The sequence below is a fragment of the Lactuca virosa genome, chromosome 8 (genome assembly GCF_052849685.1).
Source record: "Lactuca virosa cultivar CGN04683 chromosome 8, Lactuca_virosa_CGN04683_v6, whole genome shotgun sequence".
In the NCBI taxonomy this organism is placed as follows: domain Eukaryota; kingdom Viridiplantae; phylum Streptophyta; class Magnoliopsida; order Asterales; family Asteraceae; genus Lactuca; species Lactuca virosa.
In genome coordinates, this window is record NC_136433.1 from 250,767,294 (window position 1) to 250,783,933 (window position 16,640).

Consider the following 16,640-nt stretch of genomic DNA (forward strand, 5'->3'; position numbering starts at 1 on the left):
TTTGAGTTATAGTAAGAGAACTAAGAAAGCAATGTTAACAACAAGACTAATTGTTCGGGTACATTTTTCACACAAAATAATTGAAAAGCTTGGAAATTAACTAACAAACGATCTTCTAGCCGGTCAAAAAAAAAACTAACAATCTTCCACAATGGAAGATTCAGAACGTGGATCACGAAACACAAAAGATTTTTACTTGAACGAAACATTCGCCTCTTTTAATTTCTCTTATTCAATATATAAACAAATAATATAAAATGAATCGGAGATGTACATTGGGTAAAGACAAATTACAAAAGTTTGCAACACATTCGTATAAAATATTACTTATATATTCTTATAAACTAGGTGTGAGACCCGTGTATTACACAGGTTTATTAAAAACAAAAATTTGAAATGAATATATATAAACATTAAATATTTTATAAAATAATGCTTTTCCATAACAAAATGTAATCTTTTGGAGCATTTATTAAAGAAATCAAATCCTTTGAAGCATTTATGAGAATTTATTATCAAATTAATAGAATGATAACCTTATATATATATACTAGTTTATAACCCGTGAGAACCACGGTTATAAAATTAATTAAGCTTTCATATTAAAAAATCAAAATTATTAATCAATTATTTTAAATAAATTATTACTTAAAGGTATTTTTTTAGTTATATAAAATTATAATCGTTAATTTAAATAAATAAGTGAAGTTATATCACCTTATAATATGTATTAATTTTATTTTATTTTTTAATCTAATGCTATTAATTTAATATAATTAAAATGAAAAATTCTGAAATTTAAAATTTAAAATTTAATGTAATCAGGATGGAAAATTTAAAATTTGAAATTTAAAATAGATAATTAATATGTTGACAAGTAGCATGATATGAGACATATAAATATTAATGAAGAATTCTAATATAATGACACTTGTCAATAGGATAATTAACCTATTTATTTATTAGAATAGGGATATATATATATATATATATATATATATATATATATATATATATATATATAACCCATTAGAATTTTTTGGAAATTTATTTTAAGAAAATTAAAATCCTCAAAAAATGACAAGTGGAAAAAAACAATTTTAAAAATCCTAGAAAATGACATGTGTCAAAATGAATGAGAAAAATAATAAATGGCAAAAGTTTTTTTATTTATTAGGGAGGATTAGAATTTTTTGGAAATTTATTTTAAGAAAATTGAATTCCCCAAAAAATGACAAGTGGAAAATAACAATTTTAAAAATCCTAAAAAATGACATGTGTCAAAACGAATGAGAAAATGACAAGTGGTAAAAGTATTTTCATTTATTAGGGAGAATTTTAGAATTACATACATGTCCTTCTAAAACTATAAAATTTACGTATATATCCAAATTCATATTTTTATTAGAATTAAACTAATTAAATACCAAAAAAGTTATCAAATTTCGAATTTACATATAATGTACCTAAAATACCCTTTCCAAATAAAAGTTAAAATCAATCCAGTTGATTAGGATATCTCGAATTTAAATCAGTATGGGACCTTCTTCTTTTTTTCTTATCGAAACGTGATATTCTTCGTTTTTTCTGATCGAAGTATTCTCAAAGTCGACTAACTAGGTATCAATCATCTTCTTTATCACACGGTTCTTCATTCAATTCTTTTTGTTCTACATTCTATTAGTTATGGTTCTGCATTAGATTAATTTCTCTTCTCCCATTCTTATTATTGCAACAGGTAATCTGATCTGTATTCGATTAATTTTGATGGATGATGATGTTGATACACCGAGATAGGAGATAAATGTTCACTCCCCGATAATTGAGTAAGTTTTTAACACCAAGATGTCAGATACTTTATTTGCCATTCAATTTAATTAACTGTTTCATCCATCACAAAGTGATATTGTTTTGACAATAATCTTTGTTGACAAGCATGCAAAAGAGCAACGTTCTATTGAACTTGATTCAGATGAGAACTTCATGGTGATTCTTAGCATGTATAAGGAGGACAAAGACGTAGATGTCTACGTTGTGGTATGTATGGACATCATGAAAGGACTTGCAAAAATCCCGCACATCAAGGTTCTCACCAGCAAGAGGAAATAATACTAAAGATCATTAATTTTTGTTAAGAGTTTGATTAGATTTTACTACTTTATTGTTTGATGTATGAATTGTTTAATACTTTAATTTTTCGGATTAGAAGGAAGCCAAGGAACTAATATTTATTTTGGACGATTACTGTAATTGTTTTCTGCATAGGCACCATTGTTGTACTTTTTTTGGATCATTTTTGAAAACATTTTCTTCCTGAGGGACCATCTATGTATTTATTTTTGGACCATATATGTATTCTTTTTCTGTCAGAGGGACCATTTCTGTAATTATTGTTGGACCATTTATGTAATCTTTTTCTACCAAAGGGACTATTTTTGTACTTAGTTTTGGACCATTTATGTATTTATTTTTGACATAGGGACCATTCATGTAATTATCGTTGGACCGATTCTGTAATTTTATTTTTTTCTACCAAAGGGACTATTTCTGTAATTATTTTTGGACCAATTCTATAATCTTTTCTACTAAAGGGACTATTTCTATAATTATTTTTGGACCAATTCTATAATCTTTTTCTATGAAAGGGACTATTTTTGTAATTATTTTTGGACCATTTCTGTATTTATTTTTAGACACAGGAACCATTCATGTAATTATTGTTGGACCATTTCTGTAATTATGTTCTGCCAAAGGGACCATTTCTCTAATTATTTTTAGACAATGTATGTATTTATTTTTAGACCTAGGGACCATTCATGTAACTATTTTGGACCATTTGTGTCATGATTAGCCCACAGTTGCAGCAATCAAACAAAAAAATGGGAAGCAGTTCGCATTTGCTTAATTCTAATCTTCAATGGGAACTCAAGAGTCACTCCGTTGACTTTCTATTTTGCATTAGGCTATCCGGAGTGAGTGTGAACCCAAGTGTGATTTTCCTATGTGGCATACATGTGACACACTAACCCACCGGTGAACACTGCCCTATGGACCGGTGGTTTGGTTGTTGAGTGATTTCTAGTTGTGACGAGCCATCTGCCCTCTGATTGGTCCATTCATTTCCCTTACATTTTTCTCATTCTCTGTTCTCTTTTTTGCCCCTTCACTATCAACCCACCGGTAAACACAATTTTCACAATCTAATGGGTTGGTTGTGAAATGGTAAAATACCTACGTGGCGCTGAGTTGGCCGGTGGTTTGGCTGTGACCACTCCCCACAGCCTAAGAAGGGAGTACTCTCTTCCAACCCACTGCCACACAATTTCTTTTTTCTATTTTTTCTAACCACAATATATGGTAACTTTATTTTTTTCAACCAGCTCAACCCACTAACAACATAATTATTGTTTATTTAATTAAATTAAAAAAATATAAAATAAAATAAAACCTAAATTTTTTTCTTTAAAAATAATATTTTGTTGATTTAAAAGAAAAAACAAATGATAAAAATAATATTTAATTAAAACAAATATTATTTAATGAATTATAAAATAAAATATAAATTATTAAAATATGCACTATTATTACAAAAATAAGATAGAAAATAAATAGGTGTGTTTTAATAAAATCTATAAACTCAAGGGATTAAAATGAAATTTACACTAACTAATTTATATAACCTTTTGAAACGTGGTAAACCTAAACCTAAAATAACTTTTCATCCTTTCGCCGCCTCTATCCAGGGGCGTAGCTACACTATGTGAAGGTGGGTCCTAGGACTTACCTTTTTTCCTCTTTAATACAACAATTCTATATAAAAAAAACATAAGGAACTACCTTATTTTTGCCAAAAGACCTACATTTTAATACTTTTTTTCATTTCATTTATATAAGGAACCACGTTGATTTTGGTTCTACATTCGCCACTGCCTCTATCACTATTAGGCCATGCGGTATGGATTGGGTCAACCTACGTGTAGTGCCTACGTGGCATAGTAGGCTACGCGTGAACACCACCCCAAAGATGGGTGGGTGTCTTGTGGCGTGGTACCCACTACGGAAGAAGACGATGGTTGTGATTGGTGGAGAATCTCTTTGTGTCTATCTCTCTCTACAATCTCTCTCTCTTCTTCACCACCACTTCACTAGTGAACACCATTTCCACAACCTAATGGGTTGGTTGTGGAATGGTTAAAATAAGACGTGGCCTTTTTTTCTTCCCTTCTCACGCGTGAGGATACCTCTTAGCCTTAGCTCCAACTTCCATTTTTCTTTTAACTCCATTAAAGCAAGTATCATATTCTCATATGGAGGATTCTTCACATGCAATGATTGTAATCAGTAAAGATTTGAGGTTTTTTTATGTACATATGTGTGTAAAAAAGAGGAGAGAGACGGGTTCACCAACCCATCGGATGTGATTAATCACTCTAACCCGTTGGAACTGACGATGAAGGAGTCCTTACCCGGCGGTACCCCCCAATCCATGACGGAACCCGCAATCGACTCCCTCCTCCCTTATGAAAGACATTGACTCTCACATGGATCTTTACTGATTTTTGTAAGGAATTTGGAGAGTGCATATTTATATTAAAATAAAGGGAAAATAAAATAAAGTTAATACTTGTCATGTTGTTAGTTCAATCCAAAAAAAACTGACTTAATGAACAATGTTTTTGCAATTAAACCATTGACCAATGTATACTACTTGACTAAGACAAAAACACTAAGCAATAGCTTCCTACTTTTATCCTATAAAATATAAATAGTTTCAAAATTATCAAAAAAAACAATGGATTATAGATCAATATCAACATTTAAAAATCCTAAACTTGTACTATGACTATCATCACATCTTCATAATCTGCAACTACACACATCCATATGGAATCAAATACTTATACTACTTGGGAGGTAACAAATGAGTCAAAAGCTTCATGAACTTGAGCTTGAACTCAATATCCCCATATTCCACTTCACAAAGCCTCAACCAAACATCTTGTACAACTTCACCGATAGTTGAATGCTCATATGAATTTCTGCTATAGTTGCAACTTCATATGTTTATGCCACAATTGCAACTTCATCTATTTCTGCTTACTACACAATTATCGGTATTAGGGATCCCTCAATCTTGTTGTTGTCACCAATCGTTGAATATTCACAAGTGCATGTCCCATCTTGTCATCAACCTTGAAGGTCATCTCCTCATTCCTGATTCAAGCAACATTTTACAACCTTCGACTTTGGCATCTACACATTAAATGGATCCAAGTTTACCCAAATGTAAGAGTTTGACGACGATTGAAAGCCGGTATATAGTTATATAAATCTAAATAGAAAACATGATTTTCGAGTTTGATGATGACATAAGGATCATTAGTTTTGTCCTACACAATTGTATGAATCTATGAGGTGAGAGCTTTATTAGAGGAATCAATTTAGTAAAAGAAGTGTGTGGACCCTTTATCCTCATAGCTTCGGCTTTCTTCCAATGACTATGAGTGACATCGATCATGTTGTGGGTAACCCACCCTTTCCTATAACATCATAACTTTCAAATTTAACAAGATTAGCTCGATTTTATACAAGAATATGATTTTATACAATAATATGGTTGTCCGCCAAGTGAAGAGAAGAAACTATGCGCAGAGTATGGTTGTTAAAATTGTACCACGGAAAACCAACCAACATGTTACCAACCGAACAAAAAAATTGGTAGTCAATATATTTGGTAGTCAACATGTTTGGTTGGTAGTACCGTACCAATTAAGCAATCTTGGCACGGTAATGGTACAAAAGTTTGAATATCATGGTAATACTGTACCAACCAATTTATTTATTTATTTATTTATTATTATTATTATTATTATTATTATTATATATATATATATATATATATATATATATATATAAACCAAATCATATATTCCATTGTCAATTGTCTATTGTTTACACTTTTTAGAATATTATAAAAGTAATTTAGTTGCATTTGTCAATAATTATGAGCACGTTAAAGCATAAACTTAAAACATTACTTTAACTTTACTTAAATATAATTCTTTTGTAAATTAAATGAGTTATGTAACTAATTTCTTTACTGAACGTCAAAATTACCCGAAGTCTTTGTTTATTTTAAATTTTATAATAGAAAATTAAAAAAAGTTGGTATATACCATTATCAATTTGCATCAATCAAACTTGTTGGTAGCCATTGGTACGGTACACGGTTAAAGAAGAACCGATGTCATACCAATTCTACCATAAGTGTAAAGAAGTGGAGAAAAACCACATGTAGGAGAAGAAAGAGGAGTTACGATTTGAAGGTTTTCATGGCCCACATCCTAGTCAAATGAATTAATTTTAATTTTTTTTATTTGAGAAGGACATTTTAGGTATATTTATATAAATCCGAATTTTGATAAAAATTTTAATATTAAAATAGTTTAATTCTAATTAATATATATATATATATATATATATATATATATATATATATATGAATTTTATAGTTTTAGAAGTACATTTACGTAATTCTAAAGTTTATAAGATATATATAAATAATATTTTAAGTTTACAAGGATATGAATAAAATATTTCCCGTATTTTACTTATAGAAAAAAAATTATAAATTTTCACTTTTCATTAAAAATTTGAACTTGAAGAACCGGTGAACGGTGATTATTTGATATTTTTCAAATATTTTTTTATATAACATCCGATCAGCGTTAGTGTTGGATGATGTTTATTTTTAAAGTGGATAATGTTCGAGATTGGTGATTCTAAGAACAGTTTAATGAATCACTATTAATAGTTTGTAAATATCACATGCCTCTTCTCGTTGATCAGATACGTATAAATACACACATGGCACAGCTAAATCCTGATAATCAAGAGATAAACATAAGATATTAAGTATAAATACACACATAGACAGTTTAATGAATCAATCGGATGTCCATTTGGCACTTCTAGTGCCCCTCCTTACCATACAACTTATGTGGATGAGTTTAGTAGGGTGAGCTCAAACTATGAAACTCTAAACACTAACTTCAACCTCAACCAATCGTCTACATATTTTAACTTGCTCCACAGCTACACAATTGCCTAATGAGCATCATCTTGCGCAACAATAAAACAATGAGTTAATGTAATGACCTTCAATTCACACATAAGTACAAATCATCCACCATCACGAGGTCCACAATAGGCACTTATCATATATATTCTTCTCCAAGAATCGAGGACGATGTTATATTTTAAGATTGAGTAGGGGTTTGCATATACATACATTATCATTTTGGAAATTTTTGCATTTCATGTTCGCATTTTAATCATTTTCATTGCATTTGTATCTATGACTCATGTGGTTTTTATTTTATTTTAGGATCTAATGCCTTTAAGTTTCAAATGTATGTGGCTATGTTCACTAGAATGCTTCATCTTTCTTTTATCTGTTTTCCATGCTTACATGACATCGTTGCTTGTTAAACTTTTGAATTGCTTTAGGAACTTTATTTTTGGCTATTTGCAAAAGATGGCAGCATAAGCATTTTATTAACATAGATTTCGAGCACCAATTTGTCTAGTTATAGCAACCATACGCAAACTCCACAAACCTAAACTGAAACTCATTATCCAAAACACTTCCCCACCTTGTCTTACTACTTTTCAAAGCAAATTTATTTAAATCTTTTATTTTTTCTACTCTTAGAAAACTGTATAGTTGCAATATTTCTTTTGGTTAGAGAAGTAAAAAAGAAAAACAGGAAAATCTAAAAGAAAGGAGAAAAGCAAAGAAAAAATGAAAAAAGAGGAGAGAAAATGAATATATTTATATGTAGTCGTTGTGTTTAGTTGGAAAATGCAGAAATGTCATGTTTAGTTTATGTTTGTGTGCATATGTATTGTTCTAGCTTTATACTTGTTCTTGCTTTGTACTTCCTATTTGTAGTTTTTAGTCTCTTCTTTGCTCCTTTTAATCGGGAGACTTTAGTCATAATCCCAAAACGTCTATACCTTTACTCACAGCCAACATTACAACCTTAAAAGATCTTTGGTTAGTTTTTGTACACGTCGATAAACAGTGGAGAATAATAGATTCAGCAAGCTTATGGTAAAATAACTTCTTTAGAACGATTTTTTTATAAAGTATACAAGTCCTTATCATAAACACGAGAGAATGAGTATGGCCTTAGCTCATCTTAATATATTGTCAATTTGCCATCCTTACTTTTCTTAGGCCTTGTGTTGTACATGCATCGAATACCATTCATGGTTAATATGGTAACAACCACGATCATGAACATCACCCCGATAGTTCGTGAACCATCGTGGTCGTGGTGATAAGTGGTGTAGACGACGAATGACAACACTCAGTTAGAAGCAACCTCATCCGTTTAATCTACAACAACTATTTTCTTTAAACACACACACACACACACACACACACACACACACACACATATATATATATATATATATATATATATATATATATACTACTGTCAAAACTAAAGTTCTCTTTATCTTTTATACTTTTTAACACCACAAAGATGGAACTTTTTACAAATTTTGATCCCGATAATGATGAGGAGTTTATTACAACATTCTTTAATGTTGTGCAAAACATAGTCGATGAATGTCGTACAGATGTTAGTAATACAAGAACGGTTGTCAATCGAGATTCGTAAGCCGCACATGAACTTTTGGTAAGTGATTATTTTGTCGATAATTATCTTTATAATGATGCAGCATTCGGACGTTGTTTACGTCTTAATAGAGCATTATTTTTACATATTAGTAATGTTTTAGTGGTGCGATATGAATATGGATGTGATATACTTTCTTTGGGGCTGTAGGGTCTAACAATTACTGTAATGTTCTTGGCTAGTATAACATTATCAATGATATATGGACCTGAAAATGGCATTTGGAATCCTCAAACATAAATGACATGTAGTGAAACACGTTGCCCGACTCTGGAATAGTGAAAGGTGACAAACAATAATGTATGCATGTAACATCCAAAAAATTCAGATAAAAATTTTGTTTTTAATCATTCTCAAACATTCAATAATCATGTCAAATCAACCAAAATGTATCATAGTGAAAATATCATCAGAGTAAAAAATCTCAAAATCACATAATGCGGAAAACATGGGCGGATGCAGTGCGATCATGTCGGCCCTTCCCTTTCGAGCTGGAAGTACCTGAAACATAAATTGAAAACCGTAAACACAAAGCTTAGTGAGCTCCCTAAAATACCACATATCATACATACATAACAGTCAAAACATAACTCGGTCTATTTCACCCTCTTCGGTCTCTTTTAACCGGTACCGAGTCTATTCCACCCCATTCGGTCTCTTTCAGCCGTTACTGGGTATATTTCACCCATTTCGGTCTCTTTCAAACAGTATCGGGTCTACTTCACCCTCTACAGCTAACATACAATCATAACAGCAAGAGTCACAGAGACAACAAGCATAAACAGGCATAATAGGAAATTTTCACGAAGACACTTTCATCCTATAAACATAAATCAATGGGTCGGCATTGGTGCCTTTGACTCACAAGTACAATGCAGGAACTCACCTCAGTCTGAAGATAAACAAATCACACTCAGGCTGATGAATCCCTATTCTTAAGGGTAAAAGACTGTTTTACCCTTCTCTTATTGGGCTTGACATATCGCGGTCCAAGCCCAAACTAGCCCAAAGTCTACCCAAGAGGCCTAAAGCCCACCATAGCCCAAAAAGGAAAAAGATCCACTAATGGCCTAACACTTAAAATCCAAAAAGGACCCTTGATGAGTACACTAAGCGTACCACCAGTACTCTCGGCGTGCTCGGTTGCAAGGCATGGGTTGCGATCCTAGACGTGTATGCTTAGCTTACGTCTTCGTGCGCCCGATGTACACCCAGTTAGCCAAAAATGTTGATTAATCACTTAATGCTTTAAGCCCAACGTCCAACTTTCAGATCTAGCTCTCTAGGGACGTCCTAAACAATAAAGTTGGCAACTTTACTCCATTGCATGACTTAATGAGACTCAAACCCTAGATTTAGCATTCTACTTCCGTTAAATGATCACTAATTCATGCATGGTTGATCTACAACCATCAAGATGCAAACTTTATGGACCAAGGGCCTCAAAAACATCCAAAGAAACACTTCATAACATCTGGAGTAGCATTTACTCACAACAGTTCATCCATGGGATCAAAATATGTTAAAAACAAGCCCTAGACTAGATCTAACACATGGAGTTATCAAAATAGGAGCTTTATACCTCCAATAAGTTGGAAAGAGTGAAAAATCCTTGGATCTACAAGCTCCCACTTGGCCAATGCTTCTCTACAAGTCTTCTTCTTCTTCAATATGCACCACACACACCAAAACATACACACAATGGTCAATCTCTTGAAAAATGGGTTAGGGTTTCGATATAGCTCAAAAGAGGCAATGGATGTTGATAAGGTAAAGGCTTGGGGGACATAAGGTGCTTAAATAGAGTGCAAACCCTAAAAAATAGGGTTTACCCCTAACAGACATACGCCCCGCGTACAACTGGGCACACCCAGCATACCAGGGGCTAACCTTGTGCCATGCAACCTTCCGAGTACACCTGACGTACCTTATGTATGCATAACGTACTGGGTCTAAAGCCAAAAGAGAAATTTAAAAGTGGAGTGGATAGCTGAAGAATTTACCTTGACAAACCCGATGTTACAATGCATTTATTATAATGCATAATATGATTATTAAACATGAAGGTAGAACGATTTGCATATATGATGAGAACAACATAGTTAACCTCGATCAACAATTCATTGTCGGTTCGGATGGATTTTTTTTAATAGTAGTTGAAATTCAAAATGCTGAAATGTATCAATATCTTTGAGAATACATAGTGAAACATCTATACCAAAAGAACATGAACGAAGAGTAGTAATATTTTTAAATTATATTTTTATGGAACTTTTTTATGTAATCTTAGTATTATTTTTTTAATGTATTGTTTTTTTATGTTTTTTATTTTATTTTAGTTGCTTGGTGTTTTTTAAATTTATGGATTGCAATGTTTTTATTTTAATTAAAAGTCTCAAATTTTAATTATATTGTTTTATCTAATTTTAATTACAAAAGATGATGTGTAATGGTGGATATACAAACCTAATATGGTTGTATGTGGTGTCGAGGTTGCAGTGATGTTACACCCACCATATTTGTGGTTAGTGATGAATACTCTAGAAGGCCTTAAGGCCATCTGGAGTACTGTTCATGAACCACGAACCACCTCAGCTTTCATTTCCTTCCACCTCACCATCATGAACCAAGAACCAAGTGTACATATCACAACCACGAACGAACATAAGAGGAGAAAGGGGGTAGAAGAATGAGTGGAAGAAAGCTCAATGGTCGTCGTGGTTCGTGCTCCCCACCATAGATCTCCACTACAACGACTAAGAACGGAGGGACGAGTTGGTGTTTGTGGTCGTGGTCCATGCCACAGTGGACAACAAATTCCTCCGTTGAGAGACTTCGGATGGTAAAGGGTAAAGTTGTACAGATATTTTCATTCCCTCCCTTCATAAATGTTACATCAGCTTCACATAGATTTTAGTTTTTTTGTCTTTTCACTTTTCTTCATAAACTTCTACATACCGAATCACACATGGAAACTAGCGTTTTCCTCTCTCATGTCCTTTTTTAAACTAAACAAGTAAACAAAAACTAATTAAAAAAACCAAAAAATAAATAAATAACATCTCATTAAAACATGTCAAAAAAACATCACTGAAAAATAAAATACAAAATTGAAGTAAAAAAACAAACATATATCTAAAAGTCTAAAAGTGCATATAAACATGTCATTCCCACTCATATTTTTCGCAATCAACACGTCCAATTAAATGACCATGAGACAACAAACATATTTCCACATAGGAAAAGAGTAGCACAATAAAACTTTGTCATTTATTCGATTTGGTTACTAATGTTTTTTTTACGAAATAGACCATTTAAATCTTATAAAATGTGTCAATTACACAACTTTGCTCAATATGAAAGGGTCAATCGATAGACTTGGTGACTTAGCGGTTGGCACAATGATGTATGATGTGTAGGGAAGCTTAGCCACATCAGCATCATATTTATCCTTCCTAATAAATGAAACTGTACATGTCAGCCAAATCAGGTGTTGGTGTTGGTGTGTATTTGTGTTTAGCCAAATCTAACTCACGACACTACTACCATCGTCCGCCTTTGACCACCTTCGTCAACCCATCTAGGGATGGTGTTCTTTGTATTTTTCCCACTTTTGAATCTCAAGAGACCTCTAATTCATCAAATTTTTGTGATGACAACCATAGCCACTAAAGTTTTCTCTTCACTAATTCTCCAATTCTTTTTACATTTTCTCTTCACTAATTCTCCAATTCCTTTTAAAGCAACAAATGAAAAAGATGAAAGATAAAGAAGGTATTGTTGCTGGAAATATGCAGAATAGAGAATAAAATGATTTATTTGCTAAAGTTCTTGTAGATTCTTCCACCTGTATCCAGGCTAATACATATGATGATGTAGAATTTTCTTTTTCTTTTTAAAGATTCGATGATGGTATCAAGGCAAATGAAAAAAAAAAGTTTTCAGATCAGTCGCCTCCCTCACCTGGTAACATCTCCCCTTCTAATCATGCTTGTAAGTCAGAAAAATGTCTATCTTTACTACCTACAACTCAAGATAACAAGATTAAAACATAGAACTTAATCACCACCACCGTCATCTACCACCAAAATCTAGAGACTTATATCGATTACCTTCAAGAAAAATTGAGAAAAATGGATTGATTACCTTCATTGAACTTAGAAATCCAAGCTAAGCTGGGGAGTCGGATTTAATATCTCCCTCATCATTTTTTTTCTTTCCCAATTGAACTTGATGTTTATGATTTAAATTAAGAGAAATAAGGATATTAAAAAGTCTTGTGGAACCCAAACTCATGAGGCTCAATCCCGTATGGGAATATTTGTTAAAAAAGTCGAGTGTGGGGGCGGGAGCAATATTAACTTCGTTTTAATTTCGGGGGCCGGAACAGGGGTGGCAGTCCCGTCACGAACCTAAATGAGGGCCCCATTAATATATATATATATATATATATATATATATATAATAACAATGATTTTAAGCTTCCAAAATACAACAAAAAACCATGTTTTTAAGTTGTTAGTATAACGTTTTTGAAATGTTATAACATTTTTATTTTTAGTATGTAAAATTATGTCATAAATAACCATTTTTAACATAAAAAAATAGCTTCTTTAAGCCAAAATAATAATAATAATAATAATAATAATAATAATAATAATAAACAACTTTTAGCCCAACAAAAAGATAGCCAAAAATCAATCGAGGGCGAGGGAACGAAGCCAGGGGCGGGGGAGGCGGTAATATAGGAATTCGGGGGGCGAGGGCCGAAGTGGAGAGGCTGGAAATTTCAGGGGCAGAAGCAGGGGAATAGGGAAATTTCAGGGGTGGGGGATGCAACCCTCATCCCGCTTGCCCCGTTGACATCCCTAAGCAGAAATAAAAATACGACATTTATGGATCATCTAAACATGCCGGAGATTCACATAGGAAGAACGTTCTTCGATCTCACCTACTTTCTCCCTCTTAGGGATGAGCATTTGGACAGGGGAACCGACCGGAACCGTATAGAACCGATCGGGCCGGGACCGAGACGATATTCATGTGGATTTTTGGAACCGGCAAAAACCGGAACTGCATATTGCTATTTCTCGAGGAACGGTTCCAACATTGAAGACACGGCAAGAACCGATAGGAACCGGTAGAACCGTCGGGCCGGTTCGGTTCTTGATTTTGACCGAAGCCAGTTCCCGGGTCGGGGCCGGTTCGGTCCTTTTGCTCATCCCTAAGGCCGACTCATCTAGGGTTAAGTATGAATTTAAAAATAAATGAATAATTAAAAAATATTTATAATATCCATGCGTAGGTGACATTCTTTTTGCTGGTCCTCCATCATAAGCAACTTCGCTGCTCGACATCATTTTCTGTCTTCAGCTTCCATGAAGCGATTTCTTTTGGTGACCCGTCTGATTCATCTAGGTCTTATGTGTTGGGTCAGGTTTCCAGAAGCTTGGTTTGAGGGTTGATGACTTGATAGTATGCTTAAATCAGGTTATAGGTTTAGGTGGGATTAAGTTGATCACGAATAGACTAGTTGCATCTTAATGTGTTAATGCATTGAATTTGTACTTAAAATAGACTAACCTTTGACGTTTTGAAAATAAGGTGAATACAATTGGACAAATAGAAAGCTCAATTGGGAACAAATTGGTATACAAAAGAACGTAAGAATGACTATAATCAAGTGTTTGATCTAAAAAACCGATTTTTAGTTCATAGAGGGTTTTGAAAGATGCCTTTATTCTTATATTATTTCAAATTGTAGATAAGCTTTCAACCACTATAAATGATATGGAGATATTTTTACATTAAAAACGTGGCACACAATTTATGCAACCACATCCATTGCTCAATATCAATCAAAGATGATAAAACCCCACTTTTTTTTAATCTTTATCCCATGCAGTTCTGCATAAGTCTTAAAAAAACAGAGCAATTTAAAGAAGATAATCATGAACATGAAGCACAGTTTTGAAGAACAAAAATATAATCAAGCACCAAAAACGGAACAAACTATCATATAAGAGAACTAAAAACATTTGCCAAATGGTTCAACAAGGGATTCATAAACATAGAAATTAAAAATCACAAAAAACCCAAAAAAAACAGAAAAATAAGAAGCAAATTAATGGTAGAAAACACAGATGTAATTTACCAGTTCCATTCAGATTTCAGATCAACGGTTACTAGCAGTAGGACATTCACGAGCAAAGTGACCATCTTCTCCGCAGTTGTAACAACCGCCGCCGCCACCTCCACCTCCGCGACCGCCGCCACCGTAACCTCCGCCTCCACGACCTCCGCCGTATCCTCCACGTCCACCACCGTAGCCACCACCACCTCCGCCTCCACCGTTCTGATCACAATCCCTAGCCATATGTCCAGCCTCGCCGCACTTAAAACATGCGTTCCCGCCGCCTCCACCTCCGTATCCACCACCACCACGTCCTCCACGACCACCATATCCGCCACCACCGTACCGATCACCGCCTCCTCCACCATATCGGTCACCGCCTCCTCCTCCGTAACGATCACCGCCGCCTCCACCACCGTAACGATCACCGCCGCCTCCACGTCCGCCCCCGCCCCCGCCACCGCCGCCTCCACGGCTACTTCCCTGCACAGGCCCCTCCTCGGGACCAGTAACATCGGCAGCCTTCGCCCTCCCATCAGATCCGTTCTCCACCACATACTCCACCGTCTCACCATCACCTAGACTCCTAAAACCATCAGCCCTGATCGAAGACTGATGAACAAACAGATCTTCGCCGCCATCTTCAGGAGTAATAAAACCAAAACCCTTGGTATCACTAAACCACTTCACAGTTCCCGATTTCCTAGCACCATCGACAGCCATTACTTCTTCGATTTCAAAGCAAAGCAAAGCTAACACCAGAAATTGAAACACACCCCCAAATCGGAGGAGATTAACGAAACCCTAAACCCTCTAAAACCTTTGGAAGCTATTGGATATATATAAAAGCCTTTTACGGAAAAGGGGTAAAAGTGGTAATGAAAAGCCACGTCATTGTTGTCAACGAAACGGAGAATCTAATTTTGACTGGTTGTGACGAATTTACAGTTTTAGCCTTATCGGGAATTTAGTAGCGACTTCTCGATTAAATCTAACGGCTGGGCGTGAAGTATCCATAGAGTTTTCCATCTTATTAATGTTTTTTTGATGATTAATGTTTTTTGATTTGAATGATATTTTAAAGATAAAATTACATAAATGGTCAATGATATGCATTTTTAATATAAAATTTTAAAAATGGATAAATTTTGGGTTTTTTTTTATTGTTTGGGTTAAGAATGACGGGGTTAGAAACTAATTAGATTAAATGTTCTGACTGAGTTAACTTTTTACTGAAACTTGTTGTTTGATTTTAATGATTATATTACCCTCAAACAATATGTTTATAATAATTCTTTTATGACATGATCACAGTTATTAAAGCATGTGTAACAATCAAGAAATAATCACAAAAGATCAATATTTATCTATGTCCTTTACCCTTCGATGACATGATCACAATTATTAAAGCATTTATCTAGCAAGGGATTTGGAAGAACCTGAGTTGTAGGATGGGAATTGATTCGGTTTATGAGTTCTTCGATTTGAAAAAAAAAATTGGTCCAATTTAAAAACCAAACTAAACTAAATTCAAATTCTCTAGACCAAACCGAAAACCAAATTCTAGTTCAGTTTGGGAACCGAGGAAACCAAATATTAACTTTCAAAAAATAGTTTGCAATTTTCTAAACATAAATTACAATGTTTTTAACGTAGAAACCTAAAGTTACAAAAATAAAGATCTAAAGTTTCATACAAAAAAAAATATAAAGTTTCATACATAAAATGATAAAATGTACTAGTACTAGTTAGAAACATAAAGTTTAACTTCCAAGTTCCAAGTTCCAAACTAAAGT

The 16,640-nt window shown here is 33.7% G+C and overlaps 1 protein-coding gene across 1 annotated transcript; it reads right to left on the minus strand.

The window, feature by feature from the left end:
* Positions 1-14,697: 14,697 nt before the first annotated feature.
* Positions 14,698-15,683, minus strand: LOC145134224 (cold shock protein 2-like). The gene has a single exon (XM_079069100.1). The coding sequence runs from the start codon at positions 15,565-15,567 to the stop codon at positions 14,887-14,889; it is 681 nt and encodes a 226-aa protein (XP_078925226.1). The 5' UTR covers positions 15,568-15,683; the 3' UTR covers positions 14,698-14,886.
* Between the last annotated feature and the right edge of the window lie 957 nt (positions 15,684-16,640).